Raw genomic sequence first — 26439 nt, 5'->3', positions numbered from 1 at the left:
GGCTTCCTGGAAGAGGTGGTACCCAAACAAAATCTCAAATCACTAGTCTGAAGTTGCCATTCAAAGGAGGAAGGAGAGAATGTGTCCCAGACAGAGGGATCCAAACCATATTTCCAAAGGCACCAAAAAGGCAGGGTGGGTTGTGCCAGCTAATGGCAAAACTTTCACTGTGACCTGGGGCTTGTGAGTGAGGTGGGCAGTGATGGCATTGTGGAGGACCTTGAGTGCCATGCTGACAGCTTTCTGCCCAACACTGTGGGCACAGAGTGGGTTGGGGGAAAGCAGGCCTGGAATTTTTTTTTTTTTTTAAGATTTATTTTTTATTTTATTTATTTCTCCCCATCCCCTTTTTGTTTGTACTTGCTGTATCTGTTCATCTTCCTTGTTTCTTTAGGAGGCACTGGGAACCTCTGCTCCCTGCTTTATGTCTCTCATTATGCTTTTCTTCTTGTATCTCTTGTTGCATCAGCTTACTGCGCCTGCCTGTTGCATCAGCTTGCTGTCTTCTTTAGGAGGCACCGGGAATCGAACCAGGGACCTTCCATGTGGTAGGCGAGGGAGCTCAATCACTTGAGCCACATCTGCTTCCCTGGGAGGTTTTTTAGCAACAGGAAGCTACCTCAGGTTTATGCTCTGGAAAGCGTCCTTGGCAGCTGGAGGAGGGCAAGGCCTCAGGGCAGCCATCGCGCTGGCGGAGTGACCGGGCACATCACTCCATCTTGAAGTGCTTCTGTGAGGTCAGCGTGCAGGATGATAGTATCAAGGCCTGCCTTCTTGTCTTTTTCCATGCCAGGCCCTGTGCTGGGCCCAGGGGACTCGGAGAGAGCTCAGGCAGGGGGTTTTGAGGGCAAAGTGTCATTCCCACAACCCAAATCAGGTTTCCTGCAGAACTCGGCACTAGAGATGGGCTTTGAGGGCCACAATCTGGAACGGTGCAAGTAGCCAGGGAAGGCAGGGGCTGGTCTTTCCCAACTTCAGGGACCTTCCAAGTCAAAACTGGGGACTGAAACAGGGTAGCCCCCAGGACTTGACGACGGAGCCCTCCAGGACTAGAAGTCCTGGGGCATGGGTTCTCAAGTCAAACAGTGGGTTCGAGTCCCTGCTCACCAGTGGGGCCACCTTGGGCATTAGCGGCCCTTTCTTTGTCCTGATCTCCTCACTTACAATGGGGGGTAATTGTGTCCCCTCTGGAGAGCTGTTGTGAGGAGTTTTAGCATCTTAGGCTGCTTAAGTAAATACCATGAAATAGGTCAACTTAACACAAATTTATTAGTGCATTTTTGTTTTGTTTTGTTTGTTTTGTATGTGTGTGTGTGTTTTGGAGGTACCAGGGCCACGGATTGAAGCCAGTACCTCATACGTGGGAAGCTGGCACTCAACCACTAAGCTACACATGTTTTGAGGCCAAAAGAGAGTCCAAATCAAGGTGTCCTCAAGATGAGGCTTTCTCCCCAAAGACTGTGGCTTCTCGAGCTGGCTACCGGCGATCCTTGGTCCTTTGTCACGTGGCAAGGCACGTGGTGGCTTCTCCTGGTCTCTCCTTTCTCTCCCTGGTTCATTGAGTTCCATTTCCAGCTGCTCCATCTGTGATTTTCTCTCTCTGTTTGAATTTGACCCCATTAATAAAGGGCACCAGTAAGAGGATTAAGACCCATCCTGAATGAGGTGGGTCACAGCTTCACTGAAGCAGCCTCTTCAGAAAGTCCTGCTCGCAGTGGGGTTCCCACCCACAGCAATGGGTTAGATTTAAGAACATGCTTTTCTGGGCTGCGCAGCTCCAAAGCCTGCCCTGAGGCCCAGAGGAGATTGTTCCTGTAGAGTGCTTATGGCGAACGGACAGGCCACCGGGACGGCTGGCAGCCTGCAGCCAAGTCGGGGCCTCCTTTGAGCCCAGCTCCTGTTGGTCTGTCTGGCCTCAGGCCTGTCCCCCAGGTCAGCCCCTCACCCGACCCCAGCCCTGCTGTGCCTCAGTGACACCACGGCGTCCCAACGTGCCCCTTTTGGCTCCGCGAGGTCGTGAGAGGGAGTGAGAGAGCGCATTGGCCCCGGGGCAGTCCAGGGAAGCAGCACAGCCGCCCCTCCCACTAGCCTCCCCTCAGCTGCTCCGTGGCCACTCCTTGCCAGGCCCTTCCAGATGTTTCCTGCAGCCCTCCTTCCCAGGACGTGGGCATCCTGAGTGTGTTCTTCCCTGCTTCGGTGGTCAGCTTGCAGAGTCCGGCTTGGGGGAGGCCGTGGGTTCTGCTGCCCCAAGGCTCCCAGCCTCTTTCTTGGCGCCATAATTTACTCTTGAGGTGGTGGAAAGAGAAGTCCCTTCCTTCCACGTTGAGGGGGAAGGGTGAAACAGGGCTTTTCCTTTTCTCCCTGCTCTGCTCTGCCGTTCCCAGCTCTCTCCTTAGGCAGATGTGGAAAGTGATGGTATTGATGAAGTTGCCATAGCAACAACCCCTGGGAGGCACGCTTTCCAGCTTTGTTATCCTGGGCCAGGGGCGAAGAAAGAGGCCCTGCTCCGAAGTACAAGCAGAGTGGGTCTCCTGCTCCCCACTTTAAAATGTACCCGTGAACTCTGCTTCACAGATGGTTTGCACACTGGTTTGAGGCCGGGCAGATGCACCTGTCGTTTACCTTTGGAAGGCTTTCAGGAAACACAGGCCGTGGTGACGGAGGGTGTCAGGGCCCCAGGAAGTTCAGGCCTCAGCAGAGGCAGGCACACTGAGGCCAGTCCTTCCCATGGTGGCTGAGCCTCCTCCTCTTGTTGGTAAAATGGCCATGGCCGTTCCCACTGGGCAGGCCCGTGATGAGGGGAGCTCAGACAGCACATCTTCCTCAGCTCAGGGGCAGGGCCTCTGCTATGTGTCCCAAGCCAGCCCTCCTCCACCCGACAGCCCTGGCCCGCCAGGCTCCCTGCGTGTTTGCCCACCCCTCTGGGTTGTCTCGCATGCAGCACCCTGAGTCCGCTTTGAGGCGCAGCTGTTTCACTCCTTGGCTCCTCACGGCCTCAGATAAAGCCCCAAGCCTTCCTCATGTGCCCCCAGCTCGGCCAGCCTCCCTCACCAAGAGCCAGGGTCTCTCAAGTCTTACATGTGTGGAAACTGAGGCTCAGACAGGTGGAAAGCATTGCCCAGGTTCACACAGCAAGGGGCAGTGTCTGAATTTGGAGCCTGGAGACAGAGCAGCAAAGGCTTTTTTCTCATTTCTCCCATCCCCACCCCAACTGCGGCCCCAGGGAGACACCCAGTCCGAGTTAGGCAAACGTAATTAGGTTTGGGAGTGGATTGGATTAGATTAGATTCGACTTGGCGGGCAGCCTGGCCTGACTGGCACCAGGCTGTGAAGATCAGGATGCCTGGGGACAAGGCTGAAATCACATCACCCCTAAGGACAAGCAGGGCTTTCTGCTGACCTTTCAGGAAGGGCCTGGCCAGTGCAGAGGCTGCACCTGGCCCAGGGGCTCCCAGCGCAGGCAGGCACCAGAGCAGAGTATGAGTCTAGACCCCCAGGTCCCACAGGCCCCAGAAGGCTGCCCTGCCCGGCCCTGGGCTGGCCTGGGCCTCTGGGGCTGGGGTCTGCTGCGGGAGGCTAGGTCCCTGCACCTGAGGCACCCACAGAAGGCTGGCATTAGTGGAATAAGTCTGGAGTTGGGGTGGGTCCAGAGGCTGCTTCTGGCAGAGACCTGTAGGGAGCCCAGGAACGTAGTGGAACAGAAAGGCTTTGCACTGAGTGCCTCGCATGCCCTTGGGCTCAGCCTTTACTTTCAGGTCTCTGCTTTGCCCTTGGCCTCAGCTGTAGCCATCCCATTCATATCCCCAGGTAGGGTCCAAGCTGGCTCTCCCTTCTGCTGGCTCACCTGCCCCCCAGAGAGGCAGCGGCTATAAAGGCCCCGAGCAGGGACCTGGAGGCCAGGAGCGCGAGAGCTGGAGTCCTGGGGAGTCGTGGCGCATGGCTGCTGGGGGTACCTTGAGCCATCTGGAAGTGCTGAGGCGCGTGCCCTCAGCCTGAGTGCTGAGGTGCGTGCCCAGGGGCTCTGCCTGCCTTCCAGGCCTCCTCAGTGCGGCCAGTGGGCGGGCAGGAGAAGCAAGGGGCTGTGCGCTTTGTGGAGGGTCTGCTTGGAAGCCTCTTAGACGGTGTTGCGTAGAGTGGCCTTGACTTTTGATAGGTTATTAAGTCGGAGAGCAGTTAATACTAACAGGCACCATGTAGTAAGCTCATGCTGACAGGTTTCTAGTTCTTTCCAAACCAGAAAATGTCACTGGTAATCAGCGGTCCATGTCCCACTGGGTGTGCCCAGGGGCCTGGGTGGGAAAGCTAGGGCTGGGAGTGGGGGGCATGGGCCCCAGTCCTGCCACCTGATCTGGACATCATGCTCCCTGTCTCTGGGACTCGTTTTCTCTGCTGTACAGTGGATAGACTAGGTAGTCTTCAGGGATCCGTCCAGCCCTGACCTGTGGCTCCACCAGCCATGAAGCTGGTTTTCTCTTGACCTACAGAAGCCAGGGGGCTGCTGCAGGTAAAATGGATGTGGTTACCGCCGTATCCGCAGCTGGCGGAGGAGCCACATTCACCCCCAGGTGGGGCAGTTAGAGATGACTTTGGAGAGCCAGTTACTGGGTCATTTTAAAATGTGACGGTTATGTGCTAACGGACACCGTCTCAGGAAGGAGGCGCCCAGACTGACTGCAAACACACTGGCCCCACTGGGCGGGTGAGGGCGGCGCCCCCTTGCCTGACTCACTCCACGCAGAGGCAGAGGGCCAGGCAAGTGTCAGCTGGGGTGCGACTGGCAGAGGAGAGGAGGTTATTCCTTTGCTGTAGGGACCACAGATGGGGACAGGGCCCACCTTTCTTGGCTCTGGGACTGTGACTCAGCATCATGCCAACTCTGAACTAGAATGCTAGATTTTACCCCCAAATTACCCAGCAAAACAATAACATCTTGGCTCATTATCAAAGTCTAGATTCTCAAAAAGAAAGATCACCTAATGGCGAGCCCGTAGTTTGGGAGAACATTGAGTGACTCTAAAGCGTAATACCCTGTCCAATAGCCAAGGCTCAGGGTCGTATTGGCTCCCCAGGGACAAATTTGTAGTTGACGAAGATGACCAGGGCTTCTGGGAAGTAATGATTCTTGGGCTGGGAATGGAAATTCAGTCTCCGTTTCTTCATCAAGTACAAGCCTGAGCTAAATTGGCCCTTGGGCTCTTCCCAGCTCAGGAAGGACCTGTACATCTGTAGACAGCGTCGATCTCCTCGGCCAGCCTGGGAAGTTAATGTGGGGTGGTGGCAAGGGGAGAGTGGGGGTGCAGCCCAGGAGTCAGGAAGCTTTGTGGGACTGGTGGGCTTTGAAGCAGGCCTAGGAGTTTGCTTGTGGAAGAGGAGAGGAGGAGGAAGGAGATGCAGTAGGGCGCCTGTGGGGAACAGGCAGCAGGTGGCCAGGGCTTGCCAATTCCCTGGTGTGTGATAGGAGGTGGTAGGAGGCAAGGCTGGGAAGAAGCTGGAGCCTCAGTTCCTTGTGTTCTGCAGGCACCAGGGAACCTCGGAGCTCACCACGGATGGTGGCTATTGACAAGGGTCAGGGAGGCTGCTTGGTGGCTGCCGCCCCCTGGCCAGACCCTTGCCAGGCAGGAGTCTCCCAGCAGACCTGGGCAGAGACTGAACATGTCTCGGAGGCCTGAGAGTCCCTCTACTTGATTCCCCCAGGCCTGCAAGGTGCTGCACTGTCTCCGCTTTCCCTGGGGATGCATCCATAACCCCAGAAAGTGCCCGTCTTGGTTGTTGATGCCTGCTGTATGCTTGGCACGTCCAGTCTGTGACCTCACTTAATTTGCATACCTCCTCAGTGAGGCAGAGCATCTCATTCACATCTTACAGATGAGGCTCAGAGAAGTGAAGTCATTTCCCCCAAGACACACCAGGTAAGGAGCCAGACCAGACCCTCACCTGCCTGGCTCTACAGTGACCATGTGCTAGAACCAGCTCATGCCGGCTCACAAGAGCTGACTGCATATGTCCTCCCAACGCCATCCTCACTACAGTCCCCTCAGTTGCTTGACATTGGCCACATGGGAGTACTGGTGCCCTGGAGACTGGCAAACCCGCCCCACCCCCACCCCTCGCCAGCACCCCACTGTCTCCCACGCACTCTGCGCCTCCTGAATTGACGCTTCCTTGGAAGTGACTGGGAGGAGCGGGTTGGCGTGAGGAGCATGGCTGGGGTACTCTGCGCGTCGGGTGGTGGTTAGTGAGTTACACGCAGCTTCCAGCCAGCAGCCCGATCAGAAAAGTGAGGAAATCAGCAAGACGACTAAGCGCAGTCATCACCGCAGGCGAGGCCGGGCCGGGCGCCAGGCGCTGCTGAGGCATCATTTGTTTCCACTTCTCTTGTTGCTTTCTTCTAACTTTAGACCTGTATCTTATAGGCAGTTTTACTGGGATATATTCACATACCATACAGTCTATCCAAAGTATACAATCAATGGCTTTTTGTATAATCACAGTGATGTACATTCATCGCCACAAAAAATTTTAGAAGAATTACTCCAAAAAGAATACCCCATACCCCTAAGCAATCCCCTCTCAATCCCTCTATCCTTCCCTAGCCCTGCATAACAACTAATCTAATTCCACTTTTATAAATTGATTTATATTTACATTTTCTATAAAAGGAGTCATACAATATGAAGTATTTTGTGTCTGGTTTCTTTCACCTTAGCACAATGTGGTTTGGTGGGTTTTTTTGCCTGATATTAGCATCTTGTAACATTAACATACAACTCTTCAGTTTTAAGGACAAATAGTCTTATATGTGCAATACAACCCAAACTCATATTTCACACAAGGTTTTACTATGTTATACAGTCCATGTTACATTTTTTAGCTTTCCTTCTAGTAATACACATAACCTTTGACTTTCTCTTTCAACCACTATCCTACCCATATGTGTTGCTAGTTACAAACAGGGTTGTGTGCTTTCACCTTTTCTATTCATTTCCAAAGATTAACAAACAACATTTTAACCAATTCTGCACAGGTTAACCCTTAGCTTTCCATTTTCTAACCTCATTCTGATGACCTATATTCTAGTTATTAACCCAGTAAATTAGTTCATATTAGTGCAATCATAGCGTATTTGTCCTTTTGTGTTTGGCTTGCTTCACTCAACATAGTATCCTCCATATTCATCCATGTTGTCATGTGCTTCACGACTTCATTTCTTCTTACAGATGCATAATATTCCATCATGTGTATACACCAGTTTGTTTAGCCATTCCTCGGTTGATGGGCGCCTGGGTTGTTTCCATCTTTTGGCAGTTGTGAATAATGCTGCTATGAACATAAGTGTGCAGATGTCTGTTCATGTCACTACTCTCAGCTCTTCTGGGTTTATACCAAGTAGTGGTATTGCAGGGTAACATGACAAGTCTGTATTCAACTTCTTTGAGAGCTGCCAAACAGTCCTCCACAGTGGCTGTACCATTCTGCATTCCCACCAACAGTGGATAAGTGTTCCTGTCTCTCCACATCCTCTCCAATATGTGTAGTTTTCTTTTTTTTTAATAGTGGCCATTCTTTTAAGTGTGAAATGATATCTCATTGTAGTTTTGATTTGCATTTTCCTAATTGCTAGTGATGTTGAATTTTTGTGTGTGTGGTTTTTTTTTGCCATTTGTATTTCTTTTTTGAACAAGTGTCTAGTCAAGTGTTTTGCCAGTTTTTTTTTAAACCCCCCCCCCTTGCTTCTTGTTTGCTGTCTGCTCTCTGTGTCCATTCGCTATGCATTCTTCTATGTCTGTATTTATTTTATTTATTCCCCTCCCCCCTGTAGCTTGTTTTGCTGTCTGTGTCCATTCACTGTGTGCTCTTCTGTGTTTTTGCTTGTCTCCCTTTTTTGTTGTGTCACCTTGCTGAGTTGGCTCTCTGCGGCACTTGTGGGCCGGCACACTCTGCAGTGCATGGGTTGGCGGCTCTCCACAGTGTGCAGGCGAGCCTTTCTTCACAAGGAGGCCCCGGGACACAAACCCAGGGCCTCCCGTATGGTAGACGGGAGCCCAACTGATTGAGCCACAGCCGCTTCCCTGCCTGTTTTTTAATTGGATCATTTGTCTTTTTGTTGAGTTGTATCCCCTCTCTATATATCATGGATATTAAATCTTTACCAGGTATATGATTTTTTAATATTTTCTCCCATTGAGTGGGCTGCCTTCTCACCATTTTGACAAAGTCCTTTGAGATGCAAAAGTGTTCAGTTTTGAGGGGTCCCATTTATCTGTTATTTTCTTTTGTTGCTGGGGCTTTGGGTATGAGGTTCAAGAAACCATCCCCTCCATAAGGTCTTGAAGATGTTTCCCTGCATCTTCTTATAGTAGTTTTATGGTCCTTGCTTTTATATTTAGGTCTTTGATCCATCTTGGGTTGATTTTTGTGGGATCCTCCTTCATTCTTTTGGTTATTATAGGTATCCAGTTCTCCCAGCAGCGTTTGTTGAATAGACTATTTTGTCCTGGTAACATGGACTTGGTAGGTTTGTCTGAAACCAGTTGGCTGTAGAGGTGAGGTTTATTTCTGGACTCTCAATTCCATTCCACTGATGAATGCCTCTGTCTTTATGCAAGCACCATGCTGTTCTGACCACCGCAACTCTTAGACCTGATCTTTATTAGAGCTGCCTGGCAGTTTTTGTTTTTAAATACATGTCAATTCTAGGTTTCCGCAGACCCATGTTACGGTGGACAGGGCTGAGGTCTGTCTGGTCCTTGTCTTTTTTTTTTTTAAGATTTATTTATTTATTTATTTCTCTCCCCTTCTCCCCCCACCCGGTTATCTGTTCTCTGTGTCTATTTGCTGCGGCGTCTTTGTCCGCTTCTGTTGTTGTCAGCGGCACGGGAATCTGTGTTTCTTTTTGTTGCGTCATCTTGCTGTGTCAGCTCTCCGTGTGTGCAGCACCATTCCTGCACTTTCTTTCACACTGGGCGGCTCTCCTTACGGGGCGCACTCACTCCTTGCACGTGGGGCTCCCCTACGCGGGGGACACCCCTGCGTGGCACGGCACTCCTTGCGCGCACCAGCACTGCGCATGGGCCAGCTCCACACGGGTCAAGGAGGCCCAGGGTTTGAACTGCGGACCTCCCATGTGGTAGACGGACGCCCTAACCACTGGGCCCTGGTCCTTGTCTTGACCACCAGGCAGCATGGCTCCTGGGGGCCGAAGGGCCACCTTGCGTGTGAGCCTGTCTTCAGGGTCAGTTTCTCTCTCTGAGGCTCAGGAAGGGCCTCCCCCTCCACCAGGCTCCTTGCTGGCAGGAGCTGGAAGCCAGGGCACAGAGCCAGTCGTTGGGGCAGCAGCTCTCCCCTTTCATCTGCCTTTGGCCTCTTGATGGACTTGTGACCTACAACCTCACTTGACCCCTGACCTCACAAATTCTAGAAACTCCTCATAAATCACCAGGAAGGTAAACATCAACTGGGATCAGCTGAAGGGGGTCCGAGCCACTCCAGGCGATCAAGGGGCGGTCATCAAGTCTGCTGGGGTGTGGGGTGGGCACGTCCCAGGAAGCACAGGTGACGGAGGAGGGGTCTTCCTCCTCCCTGCTCACACAGGACCCTTGAGATACATCTCAGCAGGGCTCTGAGAAGGGGCCTGGGAGTGAGAGGCCTGCGCAGCTCTGCACACACGCGAGCCTGTGGGCTGGAGAGAGAGGAGAGAGGGCTTCGCAGGCCCTGCTGTGGGTCGGGTCTGACGTGCCCCTCTGCTCTGTGGGCCTTGCTAGGTGCCCAGTGGGGTGCCCTTGTCTCTGAAGGGGATACCAGGGTAACCTGCCTCCATAGGAGTTTAGGGCCTGATTGTTGCTGCTAGGCTTAGGTGCCACAAAGACATCAAGAGCAGAGGAGACGAGGGCATCGGGCTGCTTGAGAGGGACAGGGCTTCTGGAAAGGCTGCTGGAGGAGGAAACGTGGTGAAGCTCTGGACACGGAAGGCAGCTGGGCCAGCCACTCCTTGGGTGTGGCCCAGGCACAGGGCAGTCTCCCTTTCTGAATGCTCCCAGCCACCAGGGATGAGTCACTGCTCCCCCTCTAAGACGAGCAGTCAGAGGAAAGGGTTCCCAAAGCAGCAGCTTGGGAACATTTTTGCTTTAAAAGTTACCTCTGCCAATGAACAGAAAGCCCCGCTAAGCATAGGAAGGCCGTTATGCAAGCGAGCACGGGCCCAGCTCCGGGAGGACCTGGCCAGCCCAGGGACAGAGGTGCACCGGGACTGGGGGTGCCAGAGGGAAGCTCGGCACCCATTTAAGGCCAGAAAAGACCCCGAAGTCTTGCGCAGGGCTCTGCACTCGTGGGCAGGGGTGCTGGGGGGTGCCAGGTATATAAATGCAGGGCCCAGTTCTAGTGACAGGGCCAGCACAGAGGACCACTGGGCCAGGTGGCCATCACTCAGGACATGGCGGCAGGGTGGCAGGGAGGAGCCCGTTTCTGAGCGCTTGCATGTGAGCACAGCGAGAGGGGGTCAGGTGGGGCTGGCAGTGTTTCTGGGTGCGAGGCTGGTGTGTGGGTGCAGGTGCAGTCACCCCTAAGCCCACCCCACCCAGCTTCCTGACCAGTCCCTGCCCCTCTTGGGCCCAGAGGGGAGCAAGTCTCTGCCCACTTCCTGACGGGGTGCGCATGAAGTCTCCCTTCTAGCTTACAGGTGCTGTCAGCACTATCACTTTCAGGGCCACCCACACCTGCTCTAGTGGGGAGACTGCCCAAAATTCCTGGTGACAAGCAGCCCCTCACATGAGATTCCATCACCTGACCTAGGGCAGGGACTTTGCTCCTAGGGTTCCTGCAGTGTCACTTGCAGGCAGCTCATGGAGGGAGGCTCCAAGCCCAGGCGTCCCAGCCTTGATTGCCGGCAGAGATCCCCGTCTGGTGGTGGGGTGTGTGCCCTGTGGTGCCGTGTGATGATGGCAGCGCAAGCACACGCCCCCTGAATGTACCTTCCTCTGGAGTTCTTCATGGCCTGCAGTGCCCTCTCTCTATCCCAGTCCCCAACCCCTCTCTTCTGTCTCTCTTCCCAGAGGGTATGAACTGCATGAACAAAGACCATGGCTGTGCTCACATCTGCCGGGAGACGCCCAAAGGTGGGGTGGCCTGCGACTGCAGGCCCGGCTTTGACCTTGCCCAAAACCAGAAGGACTGCACACGTAGGTAGATGGAGGCAAAGGGGCCAGCCATCCCCACGCGTCTCCCACCATTGCTTTTACAGGGTCCTCGGTCACTGGGCTTTGGCCAGGGAGGGCCCTCAGCCCCTTGGGGGGAAAAAGGGCAGAGCCCACCAAAGGGCCTGGGGGAGGCCCGAGGGGTAAGGGCTTGGACTCAGGCCTGGGGTCTTCCCCACCCAGCTTAATACCCTGAACCAGCCCCAGGAGCTGGGCAGTACCTCCTGTAGGACTCTCTGTAGTACTCCTGCCAGTGCTTATTTTATTTAACCCTGTTCCTTTCTGCCTCTCCCCAAGAAAATGAGGCTTGTGGCTCATGGCCCCCGAGCCCAAGCTCCCTAGCTGGAATGGGGGGCCATGGCCCAAAGGTCTAAATGCCTGGGTTCTCCACCTATGGGGTTGGCCCCTGGCAATGGGGTGGTGTGAACAGGGAAGGGCCTGGTTCTGGGCAGTCCCGGCCCAGGCTATGCTGACCTTATTTCCAGAACCAAAAGTCAGAACTCGCAGCCTGACCGCCACAAGGTTCACTGCAGTGACTGAACATGTAAATGACGATATTCTCAGAGACCTGGGGAGAGCAAGGTCTGGGCCTGCTTGGAGGCTGATGGGTACGTGTCTGCAGCTGGCCTCTCCACGTGCCCACCCAGCTCCCCAGAAGCAGTGGGAGCCAAGAAACCAAGTAGGACAACAGCCAGACACCCTGCTAGTCCTCAGAAGCTCTGCACCAGCGCTGCCTCCCAGAGCCACATGGCCCTTGGTGGATGTGGCTTCTCCTGCCTGGGCAGGGAGGATACCTACACTGAGGTCATTTTGGCCTGGCGTCTCCCAAGAGCAGAGGGAGGCTCTTGGGAGCACGTCCTCTCTCTGGCCAGAGACAAACTCTTCATACCAAGCTCACTTTCTGCTGCCGAAAAGAATGGTGCAGAGGAGTCCAATTCCCTTGTTCTCATAGAGAGCAGCCCTCACTTAGTTCTTGGAAATGGGAGGCAGAGGCTGACCAGCTCTCCATCCATCACTGCGAAGAAGACAGCAGGCCCCCATCCTGCCAGCATCCTTATGCATTTCGATTCTCCGCATTGTCATCTGCTCTCCTTTGGGCATCTCTCCACTTCTTCCCCAGCTCACGCTCTCCTCAGTCATGGGGCCTTGGGGCCCTGCCCCTGTCTCCAAGGAGCTCACACCTCCAGCCCCAGTTTTGGGAGTTGTCCATTCTCCAGAGTGAACATGCTTTCTTATGCCCCAGGTCTGGTCCGAGGCGTGGGCCAGCTCCCGCTTGGCTCCTGGCTCTTTCCTGTGGGGCGTCAAAAATGAACTCACAAAGTCTGAGGGGGTTGCGGCAGAGCGGCCATGGGGTTTGAAAACGGTGAGGCATGTATGCTGTCACCAAGAGCTGGGTCAAACAAGGACAGTCTTACCTGGGAAGTGCCCACTGCAGCCTCAGACCCCAGCTAGCCCTTCCTCTCCTCTCCACCAGACAGATTCCTTTAGCGACAGAGAAGCCTCCTGCCACCTGGCAATTTTCAGAACAGGAAGTGAACAGCTCCAACTTTCCCAGTCCTCCCTATTACACAACCCAAGTTTCCTCAAGGAAAAGAATACATGCAGTTAACAGACTGACATCTTGACCAGAAGGAAACTGCCTTCCTTCATGTAACAGTCTCCGTCACGCGCCCCCAGCTCTGGGCCAGGCACTGTGCTAGTGCTGAAGGCAGAGCTGCAGGCAGCCTGGCGTGGGGATGGCTGACTACAGCTCCCTGCATCCTTCTGTCACTACATCTGGGACAAGTGCTACAGAAGAGTTTGTTAGATAGCTCTCTGGGACCTGATCTGGTCCAAGAGGAGGCAGGCTCTGAGCAGCTAATTTAGGTTGGTACAAAAGGAATTGCGGTTTCAGACTGATTTAAATCATTATAACTAGGCTCAAACACATCTTTGTTAATCAAAATAGGAACCATGTAATCAACACACTTTTGCCAATAAGAAATGTTTGTTCCTGTAGTGTAAAAATCTGTGCTTCGTGATTCGACAGACTCTTGGAAAGAATTTTCTGCCTCCTGCCGGTTGTGGAAGCATTTTCCCTGCAAAAAGTTGTTGAGATGCTTGAAGAAGTTGTAGTCAGTTGGCGGGAGGTCAGGTAAATATGGCAGATGAGGCAAAACTTCATAGCCCAATTCATTCACCTTTTGAAGCATTGGTTGTGCGACATGTGGCCAGGCATTGTCATGGAGTAGAACTGGGCCCTATCTGTTGAACAGTGCTGACTTTAGGCATTGCAGTTTTGATGTATCTCATCGATTTTGCTGAGCATACTGCTCAGATGAAATGGTTTCACTGGGATTCAGAGAGCTCTAGTGGATCAGACTGGCAGCAGACCACCATAGAATGACCATGTCCTTTTGGTGAACATTTGGCTTTGGGAAGTGCTTTGGAGCTTCTCGGTCCAGCCACTGAGCTGATTGACACTGGTTGTTGTATAAAATTCACTTTTCGTTGCATGTCACAATCCAATCAAGAAATGATTGTTTGTTGTTGCTTAGAATAAGAGACAACGACACTTCCAGACTTTGATTTTTTTTTTTTTTATTTTCAGTGAGCTCACAAGGCACCCACTTACTGAGCTTTTTCACCTTTCCGGTTTGCTTCAAAAGCCAAATGACCTTAGAATGGTTGACATTGAGTTCTTAGGCACCTTCTCCTGTAGTTTCAGAGGATCAGCTTTGATGATTGCTCTCAGTTGGTCGTTGTCAACTTCTGATGGCTGGCCACTACACTCCTCATCTTCAAGGCTTGCGTCTCCTTTGCAAAACCTCTTGAACCACTTCAGTTTGTGGGCCAAATGTGTTGTTGATGTTGCGAGCTGTCTCTGCTGTTTTACAACCTATTTTCAACTCAAATAAGAAAATCGCTCTATTTGCTTTTTGTCTAACATCTTTTCCAGTCTAAAATAAATATAAAATAAAAAGCAAGTAATAAGTCATTAGCAAATAAATAAAGCAAAAAATGCACATTAAAATTATGTATTACATAACTACATTTATTTAAGAATATATTCCAGTATCAAATGGGAAATTTCAACAATGCAAAACCGCAGTTACTTTTGCACCAACCTATATCATCCCCCGTCACCCTGACCAGACCATGGGTCAAAGGAGAGTGACGCTCTTGTTTAGAACATTTGCTGGTTTAAGGAATAGCAGGCCCACCCTGCCCACTAGGTTGCTGGAAATTGCTCAGGTGTTTGAAGCCTGTGCTTTGCCTTAAACAATTTCTAGGGCCAATGTGCCCGCCTCTCTGGGCCTAGCATGACAGGACTGAACAGGAGGCTGTCCCACCAGTCAGCTCTGGTTCCTCCTCTGTGACTGACACAGCAGGGTTCATGTGAGACTTGCCCTGTAGCCCTTCACTCCAAGTGAATCTAGGAAGTCTAGGAAGTTGCTGGACCTTGAGTTGGACTGGGGGATTGAGGCCTGGCTTAGCCTGATTCTCTGGGCTTTGGGGACCACAGAGGTTGGGCCAGGGCTCTGCTACAAATTCTTGCTCATCCATCCAGAGCCCAGGACACACACAAGGACTGGAGTGGGTTTTCTCCAACTTTCTCTGACCGCTGTGTCTTCCTGGAGCTCAGAGCTCAGGTATTAACATGGATAAGCTGTGGCTTTCCAGGTGCTCATAGGCTTGGGCCTTGAAAGTCTGGGAGGGGCACAGATGTCTACAGATGCCCCTCGTGTTGCCCAAGGCAGGTCATAGCCAGAAAGACCACATCTCATTGGAGTCAGGGTCCAGGGCTTATCCCTTCTCCAGGAATCTGAGCTCTGGAAGAGCTGTCTGCATTATTCTTGCCACCTTCTCCCCAGCCATCCTCTGCCTCTCTGAAATGGGGCTTTTCTCAGTTCCAGAAAGGTACATGGTGTCCACCCAAAGCGGCAGCTCTGCTGGTCCCTCTCCCCCTCACCTGAGAGCTGTGCTCCCAGTCTGCGCTAAGCTGCAGAGCTCAGCAAATCTTGGCTTCCCTGGGTCTCTCCGGGCAGAGACGAGCTGTTTCAGAGGTGAGAGAGGTGCCCCAAGGCTGGCGGGCTCCACCCCAGAGTATCAGAGAAGACACCCTCACCACAGAGGAGCCAGAGCCCTTTGTGCTGGGAGCTCCCTGCAGATTTCCTGAAGCAGTTCTATGGTCCTTGGAATTAAGTCCCCCGAGAAGCCAGGTCCGCCCTCCAGATGGTGGGTTCCCTGCAGAAGAGGGAGCAGCCGCTGTGGCCGGTAGCTGAGGATGGCGCCTGGGATGCCAAGTAGGAGCCTTTCCCTGTTCACCCCTTCTCCCCCCCCCCGACATGGAGATGGCGCCTGGCAGGCTGGGGGGCCGCCATCACACAGGACAGCATGCCCTGGGAGGCCACAGCGTTCTTCTGGTAAACGGTGGTGGACCTGGGAAATGTAGCTGCGGAACTCAGTTCCGTGTGTGGCGTCCCTCAGTGGGGTGGCGCCCCTGGAAGGCTCCCCTCTAGCTGCAGCCGTGCCAACGGGCCTGTATAGCAAAGCACCACAAGACCAGACCCTGTGATAGACTTTTTGCCTCTAGGGCCAAAGTGGTCTGGGGGGTACTAATGTAGATTAGATTGGCAGGGATCTTGTCCCTTAAATTAAGAGTGCACACAGACTTGTGGACAAATGGTTGAGGTGTCTGAGAGGACATGCCACACATGAGCCCTGTGGCCCATGTACCTAGGATGAGGACCCTAGGGGCTGCCAGGGCCTGAGGTCACCTCCCCCTCCTTGGCCAGATGCCTCACCCTGGCAAGTGACAAAGTTTTCTTTTAAATAATCTTAAATGTGGCATTTTCGCTATCTGAGGCTGGCTCCTTTTGCTCAGCCCCCCTCTTCGCTGCCCCAAGCTGTTGAAATTGTGAAACATTTTGAGATTCAGCCTGAAGGATCTGGAACCCTTCAGGCTGCAGGCATTGCAGACTGTGTAACAGGTTTTCTTTAGGTCATTTTCAAGCGCCCCCCCCACACCCGCCTGCTCCCCATAACGTTACCTCCTCTTAAGTTCTGTGTGTTTGAACACTGCTCAGCTCTCAGGGGGTGGGGACTCTCAGGGAATAGAGCCTGGGGTTGCTGCTGGGACTCAAGGGCATAGGTGTCCCCTTCCAAACACCCCAAGACTCTTCAAGGCTTAAGGAAACGAGTGCTCCCCGCCCCGAGGCTGCCCTGGTGCTGACAGACATTTGCCCATCAAGGCAGGCTATTTCTGAGCCTAGGAAGGGTCAAGTTACCTGGCTTTTCCCTCTCTTCAACTCTGAGCACATCAGCTGTATACCAGCTCCGCTTAAAGCCCAGAAGACCCAAAGTCTGTTTCCCACCCCAGTTCACCTCTAAGGAATGAGCAGTTCTACCCAAGACCCTGGAGAGGCTGAAATCCAAGGGTTCACATCCCCCTTGTCCAGCAAGATGCAGTGATACAGTTCACTGACGAGCTTATGCCCCCACCCCCTAAAGGAAACCAACACCAACAAACTAATCGTTTCTTGTTGTCGTTCTGTTTATGCCGACGGACGTACACTTGGGGCCTGACTAGTAACCTGTAACTATGGAAACGGAGGCTGCCAGCACAGCTGTGAGGACACGGACACAGGCCCCATGTGTGGCTGCCACCAGAAGTATGCCCTCCACTCAGACGGTCGGACGTGCATCGGTAAGTTGGTGCCTCTGCCACGTACCACCCTGTGCCCCTGGGCATGCGCTGTTGGCCTGAGGTCTGCTGGCACCCTACCAGGGTCCAGAAAGGAAGGTCACAGGAAGTGGGAAAAAGTCCGCCATGGTCATGCAGCAGGGATGGCGGCACCCCCAGAGACGCTTTGGGGCTCGCTCAGCCCAGGGCCCCCGCAGCGCCTGGCTTCCCTCCCGGCGGCTTCTGCACGGCCTCGTCCTGATGTGGGGGAGGCTCCAGGGGGAGTCGCAGGCAGTCTGGAGGGTGTAGGTGGGGTGTCCCTGAGGAGGCCGCCTTCCGTTCCCGAAGCTGCCGCCTGCCCTCCCCTCCTGCAGAAGACAGCCGCAGCCTCGCTGACGGCCTCAGCGCCACCCTCAGTTACCTCAGCTGTCCTCGGCAGTCTGGAAAACCAGGAGGTTTTTTCAGAAAAGGATTTGAAGCCCTCATTGTCTAAAAACCCAGGGGACGTGGGTGGTGTGAATGTGGCGCGGGTTTGGGGTAGTTTTAACCGCTCTGCATTCCCGAGCTCACGGAGCTCATGGCTGGACTTCCTGTCACCACTGAAAGTCCATTTTTCTCAGGTACTTGGGGACATCCCCTCCCCTCATGTCCTGTCACATGGACTCTTGATTTAGTGTCAGTCACAGCCTTCCTCCTGATGTATGTTTCCAAGGTGAAGCTTGAGTATTTATCATTCCATGCCATAATCACTAGTGGGTTTCCTCCACTCCAAAGTAACAGGAAGAGTAAAGTAAGAGGAATTTCAAAGTTGGTGCCCAGCAGTTCACCCTCTTTTCTCCCTTCAATGTTGATGAGCTTTAGAAACCCAAAACAAGTCAGTTATCCTGTTTAAAAAAAAAAAAAGCCCACTTCTTACCACAGACTTGGAAGGTATTTCTCGAGGTACTTTCAAGTAACCAAAGGGGATTGGTCAGCAAGCAACGGCCCAAAGGCAGGTGGAGCCCTGAGCCCCTGAGTGTCCTGGGATGGGGGGTGCTGCCTGCAGCGGATCCCCTCCTCTGTGTGCGCTCTTCTTTGAGACAGCGTGTACTTCATTTTATCTCATTCCTCTTGCTTCTCTGCTGATGGTCCCTGATTGCCTGTCTTGTCTGATAACTGATGTTCATTCATTATTTTCAGAGCCAAATGCCAAACCAAACCAACCAAAACAGTCAAAAAATTAATAGAGACCAGGGTCTCTATTGCAGCCTGATCCATCTAGAACCTCTCCTCCCCACCTCTCCCTCCGCTGTCCTGCCTTGTAGCGTCTCCCCGGCCTTGCCTGGCCTCCTTCCTGTTTCCACCCACGCATGGCCCCTCAGTGTTTGCTGTCTCCAGCGGAGCATTCCCTGCTGCCCACTGGACAAGAGCAAACAACTGTGGCCACCCCGGCCCTTTGTCTTAACACATTGTGTCTTTGTCCACCCTACTCATCCTTTTAGTTTTATTTTTTAATGTCTGCTGCATGTGATGGTCCCTGGTTGAATCGGCTCCCTAACTTCCCAAGCCCCCACTCCCCCTACCCCACCCCTTAGAAATCACTTTCTGTACCCAGCTGCTGCTGCTGCTGCCACCACCCCACCCAGATGAGAACTGTCATCTGGCTTTGCTCACTACCCATCGGTTTTTCCCTCTTTGTAACGAGTGTCTCCATATGTTTCTGTCTGAGCAAAGAAACAAGAACCAGCTAACCTTCCCTGCCGCTTCCTCCACAGGGAGCATCTTGGGGCAGCCTCATGGCCATGCTGCCGGAATGCTCCCTTGCCCGCTCCGGGCCATTGCTCTTGCATGCTCCCCACACGGCTGAGCCCTCCCCGCAGCCCGCTGCCAAGCACTTGAATGTTCTGCTCCAGCCTTCCATAGACAAGCAGGCAACCAGCGCTGCCCCCGTGGGCCCCGGGGGTCTCTGTCTGTGCAGTTGGACTCATTGCTGTTGTTTTTGTTTGTTTGTCCCTCTGTGTGTTCTGTTCTTAATTTTGCACGAGTGTTTGCTATGCTCACACATCCCACGGCAGGGCGTCTGCTGTGCCCTGGCCCACCATCCCTGGCCTCACGACCCTGCCTCCCTGCCCTGTGCCTGCCTGTGCAGCCTGGATCACGTGCATCTGTAACTGCTTGTGTTTCCCTGAATACCACAACAGTGCTGCCTGCTTCTGTGGCCCTCCATTGGTGGCATTCTGTCCCTCTGGCCTCAGCCTCCTCCTCTGTTGGTTTGCAGATCTCCCCTCTGTCCCATTTGTGTCCCAGTTCATTTTGTGGCCATCCCTGCCTCCTGCCCTCCCCTCGCCCTCACTCCTCTCCACTCCCGCCCCCAAACACATCCTCCTTGGAGTTTCCTGGGGTTGGCCCTTGGCGAGGACACCACGCTGGCCCAGCATGCTCTGTTGGCTTTGTCCGTGCCACGCCAAGAGGCGGACTGTCTTGGGCTGTGGGAAGTGGGCTCTCATTAACCACCGGCTCCGTGTTTGTCCCTTACTTGTGTTTTAGAGAAGGATGAGGCTGCAATTGAGCGCTCTCAGTTCAATGCCACGTCAGTAGCTGATGTGGACAAGCGGGTGAAACGGCGACTACTCATGGGTAACACTTTTCTTCCACTTCCTTTGTTGTACTTGCACTTTTGTTCTTGCGTGCATGCGTTTGTGTATGTGAGGGGTATATGCTGGTGTGTGAGGAACCTAAGTGTGGGGGGACCATGGGGTGTTAGGGTGTGGAATGTGTGTTGTAGTGTGGGGGGGAGTGTGTTGGTGTGGGGTGTATACAGCAAGTGTGAGGTGTGTGTGTGCCAGCATGAAGCTTGTGTGTTCTAATATAAGGGTTAGTGTGCTAGTGGGGGATGTGAGTGTGCCAATGCATAGAGGGTATGTGCTAGTGCGTGGGGCACACATAGTAGTATAGGGTGTGAGTGTGCTGATGCAGGGTATGTGTGTGCTAGCGTGGGAGTGAGTGTGCTACCAGGGGTGTGCTAATGCATGGGGTGTGCTAGTGCGTGAGGTGTATGATTGTGTGCTAGTGCGTGGGGGTATGTCCATGTGGCTTGGGGTGTGCCCATATATGTGAGTGTGGGGTCTACACTCCAAATGTGAGCTCACTTTTTCCTTTTAAAGTGTTTACCTTCCATCAAACACATTTGTTTCTTGTTTGTATGTTTGTTTGTAGCGAAGAACCCAGAGCCAGTGTTTAATGGCCCAGCCTGTCAGGAGACATTTGCTGTAACCTCCTAGTTTCAGAAAACACCTCATTCAATTAGGACCCCCAGGATCAGCAGAGGTCAACAGAGCAGACCTGAGACTCAGCGGCCCAGGGTGCTGGGGTAGAGTGGGGATGGCAGGCAGCATGGGCCTTACCAGGCCCTACTCCTGGGAGAGAAGTCACCACCCAGCACCTCTCACGCTCAGGGAACAAAATCCACGTGCTAGATTGGTGGCTGCAGGGATCTCAGAGCCGTCCAGTCCAACCTGCTCATTTTATAGCTGGGAAAACAGCCCCAGGAAGGGGACGGGCTGGTTAGGTCATCTAGCAGGCCTGGGTGGAAGCAGGAGCAGCAGGGAGCTAAGACAGCGCCTGGTGACCCTCCGGCTCTCCGACACTGTGAATGGCCCCAACCCACACCTGCTGGGCTCACGGCCTCAGCCTACTTTTCCATGGTGCCACTGTCACTGTCCCCTCAGCCACCGCCTCCTGGTCAGGATCAGGCTGGCTTTGGGGGTCCATGCGATGTCAGCTGCGCTCAGAGTCCCACCTTCTGGGGCCAGTCCAGGTGCTAGACAGGCCCGGAAAACTCCAGGGGCCGAGTCCGGACTCCCTGTGACCACAGCTGCTCAGGGCACCTGCGGAGCCTGGTGGGGCCTGACCCTGGGCCCAGGAGGAAGAGGAAGAAGAGAGGATTCCTTCTGGACAGAGAAGCCGGGCTGCCCTCACCCATGCATCCATCCAGCCCGTGCTCCCTCCTCAGTTCCCACAGTGCCGCCAGCTCCCGGGGACTCCCTGAGCACAGCTGTAGTTGACCTGGAAGTGCCCCAGCCTCCTTGTGTCACTGGTTGCTCACACCAGCCCGGTGTCTTTGGGGTTAAGTAGTGTGTTCGCCATTTCTCAGAGGAGGAAACAGGCCTGTGGGGGACAGCTGGCCTACCCAAGAGCACCTCTGGCCTGCAGGGGTCAGCTCAGCCCAGAGGTCATGGTCATCATGGAACCTGAGCGATCAGAGCCAAAAGGGTCCTGAGAGGATAGTGTCCTGGGCCTCGTGGGGGCCTCAGGAGGGTGGGCCACATGTGGGAGGAGGCTGGAGGAGCAAAGTGGGCCAGGCTGAAGGGGCTCTGTGACCCCTGAAGGGTATGCCAGGGGCAGCCTGTCTTTCAGATGAGAAGGAGCTCCGAGGACTCGCCTCTGGTCACACAGGCAGACGGGACCAGCTCCAGCTGGTGGTCAGCTTGCTGCCTGGCCTCTGGGCAGGACTGTCTTGCTGATTTGGGCCATCTGGGTTGGCCTGGGAAGGACTGGAAATGATGGTAGGAGCCAGCAGGTGTGACCACTCCACTCCAGGAAGGCGTGAGCCAGACCCGTCGACTTTCTGGAAAGGTGGCTAGGAGCAGACAGGGGAGCCTCAGATTCGGTGGAGTTCCTATGCCACACTCAGGTCTAGGAGGGCCCCAGATCCTTGGCCTCGCCCTCCAGGAGAGGGGGCCATTGTCCGAGGCCAGAGTTGGGCAGGGCAGAACCAGGAGCTGGGCCTCAGGTGCCCTGCCCCCTGCCTGGGAAGATACTGGGGGGCAGAGGAGGGCTGAGCCAAGCTGGTGGTGAGGTGGGAGGTAAAGAGAAAGGCCTCTGGACTTGCTCTTCAAGATAGGGGTTGGGGGAGAATGGCCAGAACCAGGTCTTGCGCAGGTCAGGGCCTAAGGAGGCGTCATTGAGAATGCAGGGCAAGAGCTGGGAGCCCCCTGGGGATGGGGGATGGTGTGCCTCCCTGCTTCCCACCTCTCTGATTCTCGCAGCCCTCACCCCCTTCTCGGAGTCTGTCCTGCCCCCTGATGAGGAGACCCCCTCTCCTTTGATCTCACTACAGCTCTCACCTCAGGCCAGGGAGCCTCAGAGGCTTCCAGGGAAGGTCAGTCCCGCGGCCCCAAACCTAGAGCACAGGTGAGCGGTGCTCCCACAGGCTCCATCCTTCTGACACAGCTCCTCTGATAACCCCCGTGGTGATGATTTAAGGGTGGAACTGGACTTCGGCCCCTAAGGAGGAACCCCCAGTGAGGGGTGGCTGCTCCTAGGCTGGGAGCAGTCGAGGCAAGGGATTGAGAATGGGGGAGGCCAGGCACCATGTGGAGGGAGCAGCAGGGGGGTGGGGGTCCAAGCCATTTGTCACCTGCCAGCGCCACGGTCTGTTGATCCGGCATGTCTCAGGCCTGGCAAGGGAGTGGGGTGGGCAGAGGGGGATGGACTGGTTCTGTGTGGCCCAGGGCTAGAGGAGGGCATGGCATCGTGGGTGTACACAGCACAGCAAAGGCAGGCCTGGGCTCTGCCGTGTGCAGTCCCTGGCCTTGACCACTGCACCACCTCCTCTCCACAAGGTGAGAGATGAGTGCCCCCATGAGAGGGGCCGTGCTGTCGTGACAAGTTGTGAGTTGTGCGCCACTCAGCCAGGCCCCTGTGCTTCCCACTCACCTCAGCGGCAGCCCCTCAGCTTCCCTCCCAGCCCTGACCTGCAGGGGCTTTTCTGTGCTGATGGGATTTGTTTCTGGAGCAGGTAGAAAAGGACGAGGAGAGAGGGCTCCTTCCCTCTGAGGAGAGTGTGGTGCAGGGGAGCCCAGGCTGAGGGCTCCCCACATGTTCCAGGAGCTGCCTTCCGTGGGCACACCCTCCCCTCCTCCATGGTACACCCCCACTTGGTTCTCCCTGTGTTCAGCAGAAGGAACAGACTCGCCCTACGTGTCAGAGTGACCCCTCTTTCCCCGGCTCTCCTGTCCTCCGAGGGGCTCCAGGCCACACCCCATTCTGGCCATTGAGTTATCAGAGGCTCAGGTGCTCAGTGGCCTGAGGGCCACATGTCCCCATGCCAGGCTGCGGGCTCCAGCCGCCCTTCCCCCAGAAGGCGTGCAGGGTTCAGATCTGACGCCTTCTCTCTGGCTCTGGGACTCGGAGCCATTCCAGAAACCTGCTGTGCCCGGGCTGCAGACCTCGCCGTCCCTGACCTGCCTGCACAGCCAAGAGCCAGGCGAGAGCAGAACACAGGACACAGAATGGGGCCCCCTACCCACGCTGGGCCCCTCGAGCCCCTGCTTGGAGCCTGCCTCTGTTTCCCCAAGGTCTCTCTGGACCCAAAGTTTACAGGTTTAGCCTAAGCAAGGTGAACACCAACAGGCTCCAGTCCTGCGTGGGCAGTAGGGCCCTGGCAGCTCGCACACGTGCCTGAGATGCCATCCCCTGGCGCAGCACTGTTGCAAGTGGGGGAAGGCCTCTCTGGCTCAGAGGGTGAAGTGGTGGGTGAAAGGACACAGGGTCGGGGCCAGGATTCCAGTTCTGGTGGGGAGGGGCTGCCGGCGGGAGGGCTGAGGGTGCACCGAGGCAGGGGCCAGCCTGAGAGCGAGGCCAGAGTTGGAAGGCCTCTGGGGAGCTGGGTCTCAGCTGTGCCCAGCAATTGATGTTCGGCTCATGAGCATAGGCTGAGAGTCGGCTACGTTGTGTTTACTCTAAAGAAGCCTGAAGATGTGTGGCCAGCTTTATATTTCTGTTAATATTGTTTAAAATTTGGGGTTTGGAAGCTAACAGTGATCAGTCACTCTGAATTATCTGGCAGACATACTTGTGTGACACATCTGAGTAGCCAGGGTACAAAATTCAACTTTATCACGGGCCCCCGGGATCCCGCGCCTAGCAAGACGGGTTGAGTCATACTTGCCAGCTCCAGGTTTTAAATCAAGTTCCTTTCCCAGAAGTCTATTTGGGAAAGTGGTGCATTCGTTTTCTGTTGTTGATATAACAAATGACCACAATCTAAGTGAGCTGAAAACAACCCAAATTTGTCATCCTGTGGTCTGGAGATCAGAAGTGCCACGTGAGTCTTCCTTGGTGAGAGGGAAGGTGTGGGCAGGGCTGCACGCCTTTCTGGAGCTCCGCGGTGGCGCCGTGTCCTTGTCTTTTCTGGCTTGTAGGAGCTGCCCACGTCCCTTGGCTCAGTCCTTGGAGCCAGCAGGCTGCCTCTCCCTAACTGCCTCTCTCTCCAGCTCTCCCACCTGCTGCCTCTGCCTGCACAGCCATGTTAAGCCCCTGTGACTCCGCTGGCACTCCAGGGGAATTGCGTCATCTCAAGGCCCCAAGTCCCATCTGCAAAATCCCTTTTGCCACATAAATTCACAGGCCTAGGGACCAGACGAGGACGCCTCAGGGTGGTTCTGCCGACCACAGAGTCTTAAACCTCGGGCTAGAGGAACGACCTGGCAGGCAAAAGTACCGCAAAGGCAGCGCCCTCACCTCGCGGCCTCTCCCCAGGTCCCGGCCCGCCAGCACAGGCGCTGAGATGGGCGGCTGCCGAGCCTCCGTGCACCCTTCCTCCTCACTGATGGCCGTCAATTTGCAGTTGGCGGGACTGAGGCAGCTGTGCCCACTGTGCAGAAGAGCGTGAGGCCTGAGAAGGGAGGAGAGGCAGCCAGCAAGCTCAGGGCCACTCCAGGGGCGACTTAAACCTGAGGACGTGGGTGTGCAGGCTGAAGGCACCTGAAGAAGAGACGCCACAGCCCCCGAGCCAGCAGAGGCGGGGGGAGAGCCAGCTGCAGTCTCTGGGCCTCGCCCCGACCTCAGCTTCACTAAACAGGCCACCCTGAGTGTTGGTGCTCCAGTAATCCAGCAGAACCACCCCGAGGCATCCTCGTCCTGGTCCCAGTAATTCGAAGGGGTGGGGCCGGGCCCAGAAAGGTAGGTAGGGGTTCCTCTCCCTTCCCCAGCCCTGCTTGTGCCCGCCTTCTCCGCTGCCAGGCTCTGGCTGGAGCTGTCCTTGGCGATGCTTATGGAGAGCAGACAATAGGGACACTGCTTCTGAGCTGTGCCTGCGCTCGGGCCTCTTGGGCTTCGCAGGGCTGGAGCCCCTGAAGCCTGCTCATCTGCTCTGGCCTTCAGAGAGCTCTCCATAAATCAGCTCTCCATCCGCGAGGCCCTACGTGGCAAACATTGCATGGGCATCTCCAGAGGTGGGGCCAGGCCAGGAGAAGCCCCCTGCCCTGGGAGCCAGTGAGGAGTGGCCCAGGGGAGAGAGAGAGAGCTTTGGCCCTGGAGCCACAGGCCTGGTTCCAGTTCCTCTTGGAAGCTTCGCTTACTTGGGCAAGTTACCTCACTTCTCCTGGAGTCTCGGTGCACTCTGCACAAGCAGGAGCCCAGCTCAGGGAGATGGGGCTGCACCCAGAGTTGACATCCTGGGCTGTGAGGAGGGCCTCAGGCCAATGTGTGTGCTGGCAAAGGGAGTATGACACAGGGCAGTTCCCTAGTCGGGAGGAGACCTGGCCCAAGAGGAGGCAGGGACAGGCCTCGGCTCAGGCAGGCCCCCTTTCCTCCCCGTGGCCCCTGCCCGTGGGGCTGAGCTCCAGAGACAGGGCTCTTACTCGAGAAGAAGACTAGCCAGGCCTTGGACTAGCCAGCCCCAGGTGAAGCTGGTCTCTGCCAGGCCGGAGCTGCTGTTCTCAGTGGCGTCCACACATGTGACTTGACAGGTCCAAGGAGGTAGGTCGTGGCAATGCAGCTCTGGCGAGGGGCGTGGGACAGAAGTGGGGTGCCAGGAAGGGCGTGGGCCAGCCCTGCAGGGAGGCTTGGTGGGAGTGAGGCCCACTCAAGGCAGGGCAGGGCTCCGGTGCTTCCAGAGACCAGCCTGGCTGGAATGAGCAGTCTCACCCGCGTCCTGAGAAGACCCCAGCTGCCCCTCGTGAGCCCCTGGCTTCCTTCGGAGCCTGAGGCCTGGTAGTGTTTTCCCCTCTGGGCCTCAGCGATGTGCTCCCCGCATTCCGTAGGCCCTTCTCTCTCAGAGCAAAATGAGGGGCTCCACCTCCACAGTTATAGCCTCAGAGGACGGGAATCTCAGGGCCTCTTCCTCAGGCCCAAGGTGAGGCCCAGGGCAAGAGCAGAGTCGTGGGAGACCGGGGGCACCCTGTCCCCCATGCAGGATGTGTGACCTTGGGCAGGTCACCACCCTGCTCCCCAGTTAGACTGGTCAGTGAGGCCCACCCTCCCCAGGGCGCGGGCCTGGAGGGAGCAGGGGCTCGGGGCTGTGAGGTGGAGACGGGCCATCGCAGGAAGCCCCACTGTGGGGTGTAGCGCTGACCCCAGCAGACGCCCGCATGAGTGGCTCTGTGCCGGGTGGGAGGGCTGAGGCGGGGGGCAGAGATGGGACGGCCAGGCCTTGCGGTGAGGGGCATGGGACGTAGGACAGAGTAGGGCAGTGTGACCCCATAGCATTTGGGTCCCCAAGGACCTTTGAGATAGACGCTGCAGTCTCCTTTGCACGGCGGAGGGCACTCCAGAGGCAGCTGGGGACTCCCTGGGTGCTAGGGGCCGAGACGCGCGGAGAGG

The 26439-nt window shown here is 55.3% G+C and overlaps 1 protein-coding gene across 2 annotated transcripts in view; it reads left to right on the top strand.

The window, feature by feature from the left end:
• Positions 1 to 26439, top strand: part of SCUBE1 (signal peptide, CUB domain and EGF like domain containing 1) — a 137921-nt gene that overhangs the window by 54309 nt on the left and 57173 nt on the right. Inside the window, exons 5-7 of one of the 2 annotated variants that reach the window (XM_058308904.2) lie at positions 11049 to 11174; positions 16762 to 16878; positions 19381 to 19470. In XM_058308904.2, coding sequence (XP_058164887.1) covers positions 11049 to 11174; positions 16762 to 16878; positions 19381 to 19470 — 333 coding nt within the window. The remainder of the gene's footprint in view (positions 1 to 11048; positions 11175 to 16761; positions 16879 to 19380; positions 19471 to 26439) is intronic. The other variant, XM_058308905.2, reaches the window with a different exon arrangement.

Source organism: Dasypus novemcinctus, chromosome 12 (genome assembly GCF_030445035.2).
Source record: "Dasypus novemcinctus isolate mDasNov1 chromosome 12, mDasNov1.1.hap2, whole genome shotgun sequence".
Taxonomy (NCBI): Eukaryota; Metazoa; Chordata; class Mammalia; order Cingulata; family Dasypodidae; genus Dasypus; species Dasypus novemcinctus.
This window is presented reverse-complemented; position numbering and strand designations above follow the sequence as displayed.